General features: G+C 42.2%; 2 protein-coding genes across 15 annotated transcripts in view; both read right to left on the reverse strand.

Annotated features, from left to right (window-relative positions):
- Positions 1 to 10,178, reverse strand: part of EPS15L1 (epidermal growth factor receptor pathway substrate 15 like 1) — a 48,103-nt gene extending 37,925 nt beyond the window's left edge. For 2 of the 14 annotated variants that reach the window (XR_012832549.1, XM_075736393.1), the window contains exons 1-6: positions 9,949 to 10,126; positions 4,744 to 4,789; positions 4,438 to 4,523; positions 4,038 to 4,085; positions 1,450 to 1,545; positions 778 to 840 (exon numbers count right to left, since the gene is read on the reverse strand). Coding sequence is in view for 9 of the 14 variants with exons in the window: in XM_075736393.1 (XP_075592508.1) it covers positions 778 to 840; positions 1,450 to 1,545; positions 4,038 to 4,085; positions 4,438 to 4,523; positions 4,744 to 4,789; positions 9,949 to 9,978 (369 nt within the window). In the remaining 5 variants the exon portion in view is untranslated. Of the gene's footprint in view, positions 1 to 777; positions 841 to 1,449; positions 1,546 to 4,037; positions 4,086 to 4,437; positions 4,528 to 4,743; positions 4,790 to 5,281; positions 5,697 to 9,948 lie in introns of those variants that run through there. The other 12 variants (XM_075736389.1, XM_075736390.1, XR_012832550.1 and 9 more) reach the window with 11 other exon arrangements.
- Positions 10,179 to 11,160: 982 nt separating this feature from the next.
- CALR3 (calreticulin 3) lies at positions 11,161 to 15,918 on the reverse strand. Its single transcript, XM_075776270.1, has 10 exons — positions 15,905 to 15,918; positions 15,627 to 15,790; positions 15,389 to 15,490; positions 15,032 to 15,235; positions 14,304 to 14,398; positions 13,324 to 13,533; positions 13,090 to 13,203; positions 12,856 to 12,999; positions 12,133 to 12,225; positions 11,161 to 12,024 (listed from the first exon to the last, which is right to left on the reverse strand). The coding sequence occupies exons 1-10, from the start codon at positions 15,916 to 15,918 to the stop codon at positions 11,857 to 11,859; spliced, it is 1,308 nt and encodes a 435-aa protein (XP_075632385.1). The 3' UTR covers positions 11,161 to 11,856.
- Positions 15,919 to 16,018: the final 100 nt, after the last annotated feature.

Consider the following 16,018-nt stretch of genomic DNA (forward strand, 5'->3'; position numbering starts at 1 on the left):
AGTGCCACCATGCTGTATTTAAATGTAAACCCCATGGAGCTAGATGTAGGAGCTTAATTTCAAAGCCAAGGTTATCATAGCTAAGAGATTTGAACATGCAGCATACAAGATGTGTTTCTGTAGCGTTCTAAAAGGACAATGCATTCTAACCAGGTTTTAAACAAACTTTGACAAACTCTGTAGGACTAAAAACTATTCTTCCCAAATGATTTGCTTCCCACTTTAAAGTACAACAAGCAAGCACAAAAAAAATCAGCATTAGAAGTTACTTTATTAAATTTCTACCTTTTGGAAAATGCTTGCATTTGAAAACTAACTAAATACAAATATTCCCATGTATGTATCAAAAGTTACTTTTTTTCCAATGATATATATTGCGTGTTTCACTGAATACTAATTGGAACATATGAACTGAGGCTTTAAATTAATATTTCAGGATGGATTTGGTGAAATGCTTTGCTGTTCTCAGTGGGGTTCCTTTACACAAACATGACAGTGCCTCCTATTAGGATTCTGGAAGAAATCCAGGCAGAAGATTAAAATTCATTGTGTCTTAAAAACATCACACCAGGGGCTGTCAAAGGCTTGTTTAATAATTATTTCAAATATAAAACTACAGCTCAATATTCTCTATTGTGCAAAAGTCTGTCATCAGAAAGGAAGGACTTCTGAAATGGGAACTATATTTGATACAAAGTTATCTCACTGGGAAAACTGCAGACAAGGAAAATATTTACTTTTAAAGAATGGATGGAATGCATTGTCTTTCACACTTACCCTAACAGCCCAGTGGGTCTCTGTTGAAGGTGGTGTGATCAGCAAAGGACTGCTAGTGTCATGCTAAAAATTAAAGAATTTTTTATTTATATGGATATATAAAAAAAATACACTTCAGTCTCTAATCCTTACTAATTGCCTTAAGAGATAGTTATAGTCATGAAGCTTAACTGCACTGAAAAACAGGAAAAAAGGCTGCACATGTGCCCAAATAAAAAAAAAAGTCATACTGATTTGATACTATTACAGCACTCAATAAGGCCATCAGGTACCCGAACACGGAACTAAGACAAGCTAAAAGAGCTTGCAGAGCAGCTACTGCAGGCAAAGCTGCAGTCATGCCCTTTACTACTCACTCCTGTTGACCTAACCCAAAAATAATCTCTTTTTTTTCCTTTTCTTTTTTCATAAATTTAGAGTTTAGCCACATCGGCTTCCTGAACAAGCTGACTGTAGTTAAATTTGCATCGGTTTTGCAGTCCAGGAAGGAGGAATATTACTCAGGAAGACAGGATCACGGCAGCCATGACTGCAGTTGTCTTAAGGAACAGTTTGAGAGCAGTCCAAGTCTCAGAACCATGACATTTATGAAACAGAAGATTATTCCAGCGTTCCGTCTGAAGCCTTAGTTCTCATATAACACACACATACATTTAGGTATATATTACTTACAAATTTGGGAGGTGGCACAGTCAAGTTCAGACTGCTCAGGTTAACATCATGGCCATTCTGTGCACACGCTACAAGGCGCAACGCGACATAGAAACCCTACAAACAATAGTGTTTTCTATTAAAAAAAGCAACCAGTCTAAATCAGTCTCCAATAACTCATTTATAATTTTTACTAACACTGCATAAGTGCAACTCAGTAAAGAAAGGAAACAGCTATACAGAATCATCATAGAATCATTGAATGGTTAGGGTTGGAAGGGACCTCAAAGATCACGTAGTTCCAAACCCCTGCTGTGGGCAGGGACACCCTCCACTAGACCATGTTGCCCAAAGCCTCACCCAACCTGGCCTTCAACACTTCCAGGGATGGGGCCTCCACAACCTCTCTGGGCAACCTGTTCCAGTGCCTCACCACCTTCACAGTAAAGAATTTCTTTCTAACATCTAATCTAAATCGACCCTCCTTCAGCTTAAACCCATTACCCCTTGGCCTGTCACTACACTCCCTGATAAACAGTCCCTCACCATCTTTCCTGTAGGTTGCCTTTAGGTACTGGAAGGCCACAATTAGATCTCCCCGGAGCCTTCTCTTCTCCAGGCTGAACAATCCCAACTCTCTCAGCCTGTCCTCATAGAAGAGGTGCTCCATCCCTCTGATCAGCTTTGTGGCCCTCCTCTGGACTCGCTCCAACAGCTCAATGGCTCTCCTGTACCGGGGCCCCCAGAGCTGGGTGCAGTACTGCAGGTGGGGTCTCACCAGAGCGGAGTAGAGGGGCAGGATCACCTTCCTCGACCTGCTGGTCACACCTCTTTTGATGCAGCCCAGGACATGGTTGGCTTTCTGGGGTGCAAGCGCACACTGCCGGCTCATGTTGAGCTTCTCATCAATCAATACCCCCAAGTCCTTCTCCTCGGGCCTGCTTTCAATCCATTCCTCGCCCAGCCTATAGTTGTGCTTGGGATTGCACCGACCCACGTGCAGGACCTTGCACTTGGCCTTGTTGAACTTCATGCAGTTTGCACAGTCCCACCTCTCCAGCCTGCCAAGGTCCCTCTGGACGGCATCCCTTCCCTCCAGCGCGTCAACCACATCACACAGCTTGGTGTCATTGGCAAACTTGCTGAGGGTGCACTCAATTCCATTGTCCATGTTGCCAACAAAGATGTTAAACAGTGCTGGTCCCAGTACCGACCCCTGAGGAACACCACTCATCTCTGTTCTCCACTTGGACATCGAGCTGTTGACCACAACTCTTTGAGTGCAAACATCCAGCCAATTCCTTATCCACCAAGTGGTCCATTCATTGAATCCATGCCTCTCCAATTTAGAGACAAAGATGTCCTGCAGGACAGTGTCAAATGCCTTGCACAAGTCCAGGTATCTACCTGTCAGTTGCTCTTCCCTTGTCCACCAATGCTGTAACCCCATCATAGAGGGCCACCAAATTTGTCAAGCATGATTTGCCCTTAGTGAAGCCATGTTGGCTGTCATCAACCACCTCCTTATTTTCCATGTGCCTGAGCACAGTCTCCAGGAGGATCTGCTCCATGATCTTGCCTGGCATGGAGGTGACTGACCAGCCTGTAGTTCCCTGGGTCTTCCTTTTTCCCCTTCTTAAAAATAGGGGTTGTTTCCCCTTTTCCAGTCAGTGGGAACTTCTCTGGACTGCCAGGACTTCTCAAATATGATGGAGAGTGGCCTGGCCACTTCATCTGCCAGTTCCCTCAAGACCCACGGATGCATCTCATCAGGCCCCATGGACTTGTGCACCTTCAGGTTCCTTAGATACTCTCGAACCTGATCTTCTCCTACAGGGGGTGGTTCTGCATTCTCCCAGTCCCTGCCTTTGCCTTCTGTGACCTGGGCAGTGTGGCTCAAGCACTTGCCAGCGAAGACTGAGGCAAAGAAGTCACTGAGTACCTCAGCCTTCTCCATATCCTGGGTAAACAGGTCGCCCATTTCATTCCGGAGGGGACCCACATTTTCCCTCGTCCTCCTTTTATCACTAACATACCTATCGAAGCTTTTCTTGTTATCCTTAACATCCCTGGCCAGATTTAATTCTATCAGGGCTTTGGCTTTCCTAACCTGATCCCTGGCTGCCTGGACAGTTTCTCTGTATTCTTCATATACACCCCCATTCAGTTAACTGCACAGTCACAACTATCCCAATGTTTAAAAAAAAATTCTCCATATGTACAAGTAACTTGGTATTTGATATTGCAAGCCATTTTTAGTAATGCTAGTTATATTTTTTCATCCAAGAAAGACTTCTAAAATAAATCTTAAAATCATAGTTTGTATTTGTTGAAGACTCAATGACTACGTATCTATGTATCATGCACAAATGATTATTTACAAAACAAAAGAGGGACAGAAGAATAGATCCAAACTTCTCCAGCAGTCTCACTGAGTAATATACTTGGGTACAAGCAGTGCTAGGAAAAAAACCTCATCTTGTAAATGAAAACTTTAGAAAACTCTAAAAACTCCACTAAGCATAACTCCTATGGATATCAGGGTTTTCTTGAAACAAGGCTAATCTGTGGAAGGTAACATAAGAGGTCTACAGGCACATTTTATTTACCTGTTTATCCAAGTATCCTTTACCCTCCGGGTCAGCCAAATCCCATATCTGTGGAGATACAAAATAAAAGCCGTTGTGATTTTAAAATAAAACTTAGCTCAACAGTTCACACTGTATGCCTTCTTGAACTGTTCATTGCAGCTCTGAAGTTATGACATAGAATGTTATTTAATTCTCAAGTTAACAACAAAAACGTTACATGAAAGACAATTTTTTCCTTTTAGATTCCTATGAAAGTCAGAACAATACCTTGGAGCTATTACCAATCTGTGGTTAACCTAACGTTCAAAAGATCTGATTTGCATTCCATCAAATTCCTTTTTTGCAAACCCCTTCAGCTCAAGCTGCACTTAAGCAAGTATACAGATAATTACTGCATTATCTAATTCCTTCAACTTACTTTTCCAAGGATAATATCAGAGAGACCAGATTTTTTAAGAAACAGCGCAGCTTCACTTGCCCCAACTCTCCCCGTATATGTTGGATCTACCTGAAAGATAAAAATTCACATTCAACTGAAGCCTCATGAAAGCAGAGATAAGAAATGAAACGTCTCTTGTCTCTAGGTCAAAAGGAGTTATACAAGCGTGCATTACTGCTCAGCAGAGAGAATTTACAGAAGTTTAGCACTGCGATGGGAAAAGGAAAGACAGAAATCTTGGAGAAGAGGAAATTGCACTTTGTTTTTAAATTCTTTTTTAAGAACCTACCTGTTTGTAATAAGTTTCATATAATGGATTCCCAGTAGAAAACTGAAAAACAAGACAGACATTAAGAAAACAAAGAATGAACTGCAATCACAGATAGCCCACCTTTAGGGACTGACAGAAAAAGAAGCATATAGTACTTTTGGTATTACTTCTATCAAAAATATAAAACGGTATGTTAATTTGCTGTGTCCCAAACTGGATACTTGATATCTAAGTGTGGATAACAGTGATCCCCCAAAACTTGCAGCCAACAGACTACTGTCACCTCTTAAAACTTCTTAATCACTAGCATTTGCACTTATACTCCCACAGTTAGTTAACAACACTATATGGTAATAAGGTTTTGTAGAACAGCTTTGAACTACTTGCCAAAATATTTCAGATCACACAGTTTGAGAACTACGGATATCAAAGGCAGAGTTTTCAACATAATGCTGACTTGACTACCTCCTGTACCGTATATATACATATGAACTATTTTTGGCAAACAATTATATACACACACAGAGACAGAGCCCTGGTATCAAAATATACCCATGTTTATGCATTTTCAGGACTAGGATCTTAAACTGAAACAGAGTAAGCAAAAGATAGAATGAATGGTTAATTAACAAATGTCACAATTCCCTGACAATGTTGTTTGAAGATTTCAACTTGGTGTTATCACCACATTACACCAAAGCAGCAGACACAAAGGTAGGCCCTGCCTTTTTGGTGTACTAAACAAGCAGATTCCTCTTCCCTCTTGCTGATGTTCCAAGCAACTGGGAACTGAAATACCAAAACAGGCAGAAGCCCCAACACCCATCTTCTCACTTGTCTCCTACAATCGCCACACGACTTCTAGCCATGTGCAGGCTACACCTCCACACCGTTCTCCGGCCTCAAAGCCAAGAGAAAAAACGTTACAATCCAGTCTCAAACATGTCACCCCTCAGAACAGCCAAAGGCCTTAAAAAACAAGCAACAAAAGAACCCAATAAATACAGTTTAATGACCGAGAGAGGCACAGAGGTGTTGAAATCTCCCAAAGGCTGCTTGGGACAACCGCTCTCCACCTACAGGACATAAGTCAGATACCTGACAAATGATTATTTCACGCTAACTCTGATCACTGGTATGTCACCTCCTTGTCATCCACATGGATTTCCAGATGTTCTGCCTACGCTCAGGGGAAGGGAGACAGAAATACGATGAAAGAAAAGACCAGTGGAGAGCATCAAATTTTATTTGACACAAAGAGAATAGAATCTTCCTGTAAGTTTACAATAAAAACATGCCAAATCTTAATTTAAGGAGCTATCCAAAGTAACTAAACCCTATTAACTAAACACAAGCAAACATCGACTCTTTGAAGATCATTAGTTCTACTTGGTGAGAAAGATCACGTATTTTCAGAAGAGTTTCCTAAGCATCTTAAATGTACTTCGCTTATATCCATCAACAAAATAAGCCACTGCATTCTCCAACACCAGTACCCGCTAGAAGCTCTTGCTCTTCCAGAAGCTAGACAGGAGGTTTAGAAGAAGGCGGCTGCAACCGTAACTCATAAATCTGACTCAGCTTTTTGCTGGCTCGTAAACGACCAGCAGAGATAAGCACTGCATTCCTGTCCAAAGTAGGAAACACATCATTCAGAGAAAAGGTGGAAGTAGGAAATGGTCTGTCCAACTCTGAATAAAATCTAGTGTGCTTTAGCCAACTATCACCAAACTATTTATCTCATTTACCAGAAGGCACAGAGAAGTTAGCCAAAGACCAGCTACAAGCTCCTCTAATTTGGGGAGTATCCTAGAGCACGTAGAGACCGGATTCATACCAAGATACAGAGCAAACCACTCCAGCAGCAGTACTGAGTGATCTCATCCCATCACCAGACATTCTTGTCATCCTCATTTGATATTGTCAGCCATGACATACAGCTGACTTACCTGACAGAGGTGGCAGGAATCCAGGGTGATGTGCTTAAATGCTGTGAAGCTTCTTCTACAGCACATATTCATCCAAGTGCTGCTGGAAAGCACTTCATCACTCAATTCTCTACTTGCAGAATTTTAAAAAGACTAAGCCTCTCTGACCAGTTTACCTAAATGACTGCATCTCTGTGACAAAGTAGACCAGACAAAATGGGCTCAAGTTATAAAAATAGCATAGCTGCCTATCTAGCTGTCACCACACGTGACTACCTCACTATCATTCAAGAGAATTCGGTAACCTGATGGCATCTGATGAAGAACCTACGCAACACGGTGTCAATACTGGAATTCAGAAGAAAAGAGTTTGCAGTTGATGAGTGGTCAAAGGATATAACCTGTTATACAGTGGTTCAGTTTGCTTACAGTTTAACAGCCCTCTGTTTTCTGTGCCTACTTCATATTCCCCAAAACATCATCTATAACCAACATTGTCTCCCAGACACTTCAGAACCCTGGTGCCTTGTTGTTTGATCTCTCAGTTGATTTTCTGTACAAATTTGAAGTTCAAGTCTTGAACTTGCACTCTCACAGCCGATCTGGTACGCTGCATCTGTGGTACGCCGCACACATACACGGATACGTCTCCATGTCCCTTAACACAGGTCTGGAAAAGAGGCAGGCGTAAGCTGCTGCCACCAGAACAATTAATAAAGCCATTTCCTAGCAGCCCTCTTTCCTGAGGTCATCTCAGGGCCACAAAGAACTTTGGATCAGGTGAATTATTTTCCCCAGTGTACTCCTGTTTCACAATTTTCTTTCAGCCACTCTCGTCACATCATATGATGGATGAAAATAGGTACTGTGAAAGGGGAAAAAAACAAGGCATCCCACAAAGATGAGAGCCAAAAGAAGGCTGCTGCCGCCCCAGAAAGATTACCTTTGCCCTTACTCTACTTGCCAAGTATCCTGAGTCACCTCAGAAGACTGAGCTACAAAACAATCTGTGCTGTCCCAACATCTCTAAGGTAACTCTCCATAACCTCCAGAGGCTGCAGGTTGAACATGCCTGGCACAGTGGAAAGACCACTGATAAGGTGATCAAATATTCGAGAAAAGAAAGTTATCAAAGATAAATCAAATCCAGTTTCAGTTGATGTTTTAACTCCAAGAACTGATTTTACATGCTTGTTCTTCAACTGGTTTTATGGATAGCCAGTTGAAACAAAGACAGCTGAAACCTGTTAAATAGTTTGCATTTAACAAAATGTTTTAGTTAGATATCTAAACTCTCTTTCATAAAAACATCACTACATAGAACAATAGAACCATAATAAAATTAATTTATGAGAACATGATTAAACACTTTCACATGCTTGAATTACCCATATTGTTTATAGCTCCTAATATGTTGATACCAATATTCTTATTTTATCTCTTTCTGAGTGACCATGCTTCAACATTACAGCACATGTAACCTCTCCTATTCCTTTAAAGACCATTTCTGGCATTTCTTATAACTAGCCCATATCTCTATAGTAATCATGAAATTGAGGCTATTAAAAGACGAAGTTTATTAATTTCAAGGGAAATTCTGTTTACTGCCCTGATTACAGCTCGATTATTCTTGACAGTTCAATACAGAAAAAGAAGTTTTAAAACTATTACGCTTCCATTGAATTAGCTGAAAAATATGTCAAAACAACTGATCTGTTCACAGCACGTGGCCCTTTTTCTCTCAACATAATGTGATATAAAATACCATTGATGCCAGTCTCTCAAATATCAATTAGAATTTAACCACCACTACAGAAGTAGGATTCCTAGTATAACAAATATTTGATACATTTTTACCAATGTACTGTAGAAGTTCCACAACAACGAACTCTTTCAAGTCCAGAGTTTATTTTATATATATATTTTGCACCACATCACTTGAAAACTTGATAACAGTTTGTACGGGCACGAATGTTTTCAGATGTTTCTGAACATGTTCATTTAATTAAACAGACATTAATCTGGACTCCTACTGCTATCAGAAGCTAAAAAGTACTGCGGTCTCTTAAAAACATGCACAGCAAATTACATATTACCCAAGCATCGCATAACTCCGTTGAGAGATAAATTTTCAGAGTATTGCAAATAAAAGTCCATTATTAAAAGGAAATAGATATATTTAAAAAAAATTTGAACTACCAATAGCAGTTGTTCTGAATTCCTGACTGGCCTAGCCACAAGTGTAGAAAATCACTTTAATTTCAAGGCACTGGGGAGTGGTGGTATTGTTTTTCTTTTGTTTTCAAGTAAGTAAACAAACTGCCCATCTTCATAGGAGTATGGGAAAGAATAAACAGTGATCACGCTGTTTGGGTTTAAATTATCTGGGTGAGTAATCAATCAAAAAACCTGTAACAACAATAATCTACCCAAGGATCCCAAACACTAAACCTGAGCTGGAAACAGCCTCTTCCCAGAGACATGCCACGCTCCCCTTGTGTGAGACAAGCTCCAAGGTTCAGGGTCCTCCACGCCCCTGCAGAAGGCTCGTTCTCCTGCTGACGGGTAAAAACCTCCTGCTCATTCCTACGCACCGAGTCCTTCAATGGTCTACCCGCGCCTATGGCTATGCTACTTATGCATCTCCCAAATATTAAGCACAGTCATGACACCCCAACAGCTGAAGGCGGCTTTAACCCCGTGTTACAAACAGGAAAACAGGGTGACATGCCCGGAGTCGGGGTCCCGAGCAGAGAGCGGAGCCCCAGCCCTCCTGCAGCCCAGCCCCGGACTCAGACCACCGGACCGCTGTAATCCCCGCAGCTCAAAGCCAGGACCTGCAGCTCAGGGAGGAGAAGCGTTCGGAAAGCCTCAGTGCTGCCCTGCCCCTTCCCCAGGGGGGCAGCTCGGGGCCTCCACAAGGGGAGGGCGCCAGCGCCTTTTGTGCCCCCCCAGAACCGGCCAGCGCCTGCCCCCGGGAGGCTCAGCCCCGGCCCAACGGCGGGGGACAGCCGGGGGCTGCTCGCCCCCCCTCGGCCCCGCCCGGGGCCCGCTCCCCGCCGCGCACCCACCCTCTCCCCCGCCTCGGGCCGAGCCACCCCTCGGCCGCGGGGAGAGGCAGGGCCTATGCCCCAGCGCCGACCCGGCCCCGGATGCACCCGCCTGCCGGAGGGGGAACCCGCACCGGGGAGGGCCCGCTCCCTCCGCCCCCGATCGGCGCTCAACTGCCGGGGCCAGAGGGTCGCATCTCCCCTCAGCTGCTCCCCGGCAGAGTCGGGCCGGGCCGGTTACCTGCTGGCTGGGGGGGATGAGCGCCGCCATCTTCCTCCCACTGATTCGGGCAGCGGCCGGGGCGGGGGGAAGGCGGGGCGAGCGGCGGCGGGAGGCCGGGGGACGGCCCGGCTGCGCCTGGCACCGCGCGGCCCCGGTCAGTCTGGCCTCGGCAGGCGGGGGCCGGGGGCTGCTGGGCCGCCGCTAACCGCGACTTGGTCGGGCGGCTCAGAAGAGGCGTTTGACCCGGGAACAAAGCGGCCACGGCTTATCTGTGCCCGGCAGCTGTTCCCCACCCCAGCGAGCCGGGGCTGCGCTCGCCGTGCCGTCCTGCTGCAGCTCAGCCCCTGCTTCCCGCAGGCTCTCTGCTGCCAGACAAGGCTCTCCTCCCGCTGCCTCAAAGGAAGCTGGCAGCAACCTACCTACGCTACGGACAAAGTAGGTCTAGGGAAGACTGCAGCTGTCCTGTGGAATATTCTTCCAGGTGACTGAGTCAAGGCACTCATCGACCTTTTAGCTGGTTGATCTGCATCCAACTTTCTTCTGGACAAACCTAGTTATTTTACTTCATTACACTAAACCTTGTCAAAACAGACTTCACCAAATAAAGCTTCCTCTGGTTTATGATCAAATATTCAACATTAAATAATAAAGTTGACAAAGCCTAGCCTGGAATGTATAAATACCAAACAGCAACCTGAACGAGGCTGAATCATTGTGGTCATATAAAAGCTAAATCAACAGCAATACATTTAGGAAAAAAAGTAAAAGGCGACTGTCATTACAGTGTATTTCAATAGCTTTACGTTCTTCACCCCATTGTGTCATTGGAATTGTTTTACAGGGAACAAGCAGAAGCAAAAGAATTTGACCTCCATTGCTCCAGTCTAGAAACTGAGCTGGCTGCACCCAGGGCTCCTACAGATCCTCCCACTCCCTATCTCACCACACAAAACCTTCTCAGCCAGGCTAGGCCTAGCCTAGAGGTAAATGCAAACCAAATGGCTCTGGAAGTCTGGCTTCAGTTTTTGCTAAATTTATAGCATTAGTTCTCGGGGAAGGGAAGGAAACGCAGCAGAGCAGAAGGACACACAAAGGGATGAAGGAAGTGACTGAAGTTACAAGACAGGTCAGACAAAAATAGGCACATCATTCACTGTTTCAAATTCCTCCTCCCCCACCAATCAGAAAAATCATATTTTAAGACAGCTTTCAGGCACTGTACGTATTCATTTCAGATTTTTGAAGGGGAAAAAAAAATGTCTGAATACATTTAAACCTCTAAGGACAGATTTGTGGATGGACAGACTACTGGCACTCAGGTTCCCCAATGGAGACAGAGCTAGAACATTCGGCCAGCAGAGAAGCAATGGCAGAAAAGCCACGAATAGCCACGGTGCGTTCGTAGCAGCTACGCGACTGTGATAATCCAGGAAAATCTGACAGGGGCACAATTACTACAGAAGCTTAGCAAAGCTTATCTCCTTCATTTGAAGTATGTTGTGAACCATTTCACATACTTGACATGCTGAACCCTTTAATGAAATATCATAAAAAGCTTATTACAATATTTCCTCAACAAAAAAGGAGCATGAATTTTACATTTAATATTAAACCATAAAAGGGTAAAACAGTTCCAAAACCTAGTGCTTTATTACAGGTGGTTTTCATACATTTTAGCAGTGTTAAGATACAGTTAATAAAATTAATGTTTTCTATAGAGAATTTAACTATGTTACGGTATTTTTATTAAAAATAACTGAAACTTGTCACAAAATTCAAAGTTGAATTTTTCAAAAAAACCTGTTTTAATACAACTCTATTGGTATAGACTTCAACAAGCTGTTAACAAAATATCAAAATCTTTAAGTGAAAAAAATCATGAAGTGAATTAAATGAAAATAACCTTGAACTTCTTTCAAGTAACAATTAAAACTCTTCCTTCTCGATAGCATTTCGCACTGCTCTATCCTTTCCAGATTCTTTTTTTCTCTCTAGCTTTTTCTTAAAACGTTGCTCAAAATATTTTTCTTCTGTAAGCCTCTCTCTCTCCTGCTCTTCCTCAGTCTGCTTTATGTTCATTTCCTTTTCAGGACCCTAATATTAAGATTTCATTTTTGTGCACCAATAGGTTCTTGATCAGATTAGACAGGGGATTTTTAAAATGGGGTAATAACCAAAACAGACACAAGAATTTCATGTTACCTTTGTCTCTCCCCATGTTTCATCTCCAAAGTCTTCTGCATAAACCTCATCATCTGTTATCAAGAAGTTGTCAAAAATTGTGCCAGCTCTCACCTTCAAAGGAATAGGGAAAATAATGAGGATGCCTCTTTGCTTTCTTACAAGTTTTCATCTCTTTTTTTTAACAATATGTTTGTATCATATATTCAATATAGAGTAATCATGTTAAGAACCCTGTAGATTTTCACAGAATTTGATGAAAAATTCTCTCTTTTTGGACAACTGTTTTCAAGAACTTGTTTTAACTTTAGGCACTGCTCTTCCAGAAGTTTTAAGTCTCATCACTGGCTAGTTGAGAAACCTGAGACAGAGGAAGATCTCAGAGGCACCCCAGAGAGCAGTGTCCTCCTCATTAATCTTTGGGTAGTCAGGAGTAACTGAGCTGCTTGAAGCCTCAGTAGCACACCTCGGGTCAGGTGGAATAAGTCATACTTTACAAAACTCACACAAGTTTAGGCCCCTCACTTACCATAGATGATTATTATCCAAACAATAACTGCAACAGAAGATCACTGTGTGTTACAGATTTTTCCATTTTGTACATATATTTAATAAGAGCAAGTTAAAGACATAGGTCCCTAACATCCCACACCCGTAGATAATGTTTATATGCAAAGGGTAGACAGGTTGCTCTATACTCAGTGAGAGAAAAAAGTTCTTTATTTCCCAGTAAAGGCATCTCACCTGCCAGATATCTAGTCCAATGACACTAATATTTTCATAGCTGTAGATACTAAAATCTGGCGAGTAATTTGGATTGTCGATCTGTGGATGAGGCCAAACTCCTCTATAATTTGGGTTATCAATCTGCCTTGGTTTCCATTCCCCCTAGGATAAATCGTATGTTCTGAATACAGTCAGGCAAATAAAAGTTGCTTAAAGTGTTATCCATAACTAGGATTAGGAGATAATTTATACTCTGTATAGAGGATTCTTGACCATAGGATAACGCCATTCTCCATTCATGGCATCATCCCAATCTTCAGGTTTCTCAGCACTAGTGTCCATAATGTATTCAGGTTCATCCCAATCCTTTAAAAAAAATACACAGGAAGATTAAAAAGCAAAACTAATTCATAATTCAACTATATCCAACATGTATTCAGTAGAAGTGAAATAATCCAGTAATGCAGAATAAGGAGAGCAAGTTACCTCAGGTTTGATGTCATTTGGATCATCAATTTGGATTCGATCATCCCAGTCAGTGGGTTTCCTCACTGTTGGGTCGTTAATTTTCCTCCGTGGCAAAAAATCTAAATCATCTTCTAAGTTGCCAGATTCAACCATTTCATTATCAATTTTTACTTCGTAAGTCTGATCTGGCCTTATAATCAAAGTGTATAGATGTGTATATCCATCAACCTGGGTTTTAAGGAAAGCAAGGAAAATTTTCTAAGAACCTTAAATATAGGTCTTAGGAAATGCCTCGCACCAGAATTATAATACTAATTTCTAATGGATTTTTCATAGGCAGTACTAAGAAAAAAATAATTTCCAAAGTCTCCTAGAGGGGGAAAAATTTAATTAATGACATTTTTCTCATATTTTTTCAGTCCTCCCATCTAGATCTCTAAACAAAACTGAACGGTTGCAAGAAAACAGTCTGTATCTCATTGGCAAAAGGATGTGTCAAGGTTGAAAACAGTATCAGATATGGTAATGATTTTAGTTAATGTCAAATACTAGCTATTTGGGTTACAAATAACTTTGGCAAAGGCACATAAGAAGGCTTACACATAGGTTAAAAGCAAAACTATTGAAAATATAGCCAGAGTCTTACATTTACATCACAAGAAAACACTCTCTCACTAGAAATTGTGGAATTAAAGTTACAATTAAGAAACACAAAGACATACATGTCTTAATAGCATACTGCACCCTTGTGACCTTGTTCTGCCCTGTATGAGTATCAAGTGTTATGAATATAATCATTAAAGTGCAAACATACCATAAATTAAGAAATATCTGAGGTCCCAAAATTAATACGACTTTTAAGATATGATGAAAAATAGAACTTCTCAAAGGTGATAGATGTTTGCAATAGTTGTTTGGGGTTTTTTGTTTGCTTTCTTTCTAATATCCCTATAACTTGTTTATTTTAAAGTTTATGTATCTTTGAAATGTGTATTTACCTTGCATCTGATTGGTTTCTTGATTGGATGGGGTTTATTCTTGTAATTTAAAATAACATGGACTTTCTTTGTCTCAGATCCACAAATATCTGGCCCTACAAAGAGACAACGTGCTTTGTATCCTTAACTTCTTTGCAGAAAAATACAGATTGATTACATTTTCCTTCTAATACTGCTAGGCATCTTTCCCATACCATGTATTTTGATGTATTCCATTCCTTTAGTTCTGTTACAGAACTAAACCCAGAAAACAAAATTCCAGGGAAAAGAAAAGTTATCTATGGCACAAGCTCAATGACTATGTCATTATATTAGATAACTAATGACAAATTTCACTTTGACGTATAAATATACAAGTTTCACTAAGTCACTGGGAACAACATACAAGTTTATAAGGGCAGATAATGGCCTACAGTATTTTGTTTCAGTTAAAGGTCTTAAAAAAATAATCCTGCTGAACAACTACTTTTATTCTAAGCTCACTCAAATAATTTTCAGTTATGTCCTTCAAATCAGCTCAGAATGTTTGCATAAATATGTATTTTGTTAATGCATATTTAGAGATCTCTCAAGCATAGAAGAGCTAACTCCTTACAGACACAACATCCTTTTTTTTTTTTAAGGCAGCCTTCCTTTATGTTTTTTCTACCATTTCTACAGTCATCCTTGAAAAGGTGCACAACAGCACTGACGGTATTTTAGCAATGCAGAAATAGCTATAAACTCACCAAACATGATATAATAATGTGAATCTCCACTTAGTTTCTTCTGATCCAAGTTTGAGGAAAAAATCTTAACATATCCCCCACCACAATCTATCCTTTGCTCATGTTTCACAGTATACTGAATGACCAGCGTCTTCCCTTTGTTACTGAATGGTTTAAATCGTGAGGAGATAGCATAAAATTTAGAATTTTCAGTAGTCTGCAGACCTGTAAAGATATTAGTAGAATATCCAAACTTGCATGTTTCTCTATTTGAAAAGAAAAAAAATACTTTCATTGCCATGGACAGCACATCTATAGAGGCAAATCCTCAACTCTCAAAATGGTTTCCATAGCATACTTATAACAAAACCCACATACCTTTATCTCGCACTGGATCTCCATAAAATTTGCCTGCAGTGAGTTTAAACTTCCCAAAATCTGCCTTGTACTCAGAATTCATCCACCTCTTCTGCCAGTTGGCTGTCCCACACAGCCAGCACCAGCAACAACACAAGAGCAGGGTCAGTGAGCACGGTACGGTGAGGAGGCCTCCCACCCCAACAGCTCACACAGCCGTTACCGGCAACGCCCCCCCCCCCCTTTACCCTCACCCAACCTCCATCCAGAAACTGCTCCTGGTAATACACCGTGGCCCGGGCAGAGGCCAGCGCGGTCCCGAGGAGCAGGGCCAGCCTCAGGGCAGCGACGGCCGGGACTCTCCCACCGCGCCCTCCCGCAGCCGCCATGGCCGCCGCCCTCACACCTCCGACTGCCTCGCGCCTTCAAGGCCTCACCCTCTCCACAATGGGCGCTGATTGGCTGCGCGTTCCCAACTTGTACGGGATCAGATTGGCTTAACGCCCCCGAGGGAGGAGCATGCTGGCACGTGCCCACGCGGCGAAATGCATGCTGGGGCTTGTAGTCGGCGCTCTCGCAGGCCGGCGGCAGTATGCTTTCTTGGGATTGGCCGACGCGCGAGAGGACTCTGCGCGGAGCCAATGAGGGAGC

Source organism: Balearica regulorum, chromosome 26 (genome assembly GCF_011004875.1).
Source record: "Balearica regulorum gibbericeps isolate bBalReg1 chromosome 26, bBalReg1.pri, whole genome shotgun sequence".
NCBI lineage: Eukaryota > Metazoa > Chordata > Aves > Gruiformes > Gruidae > Balearica > Balearica regulorum.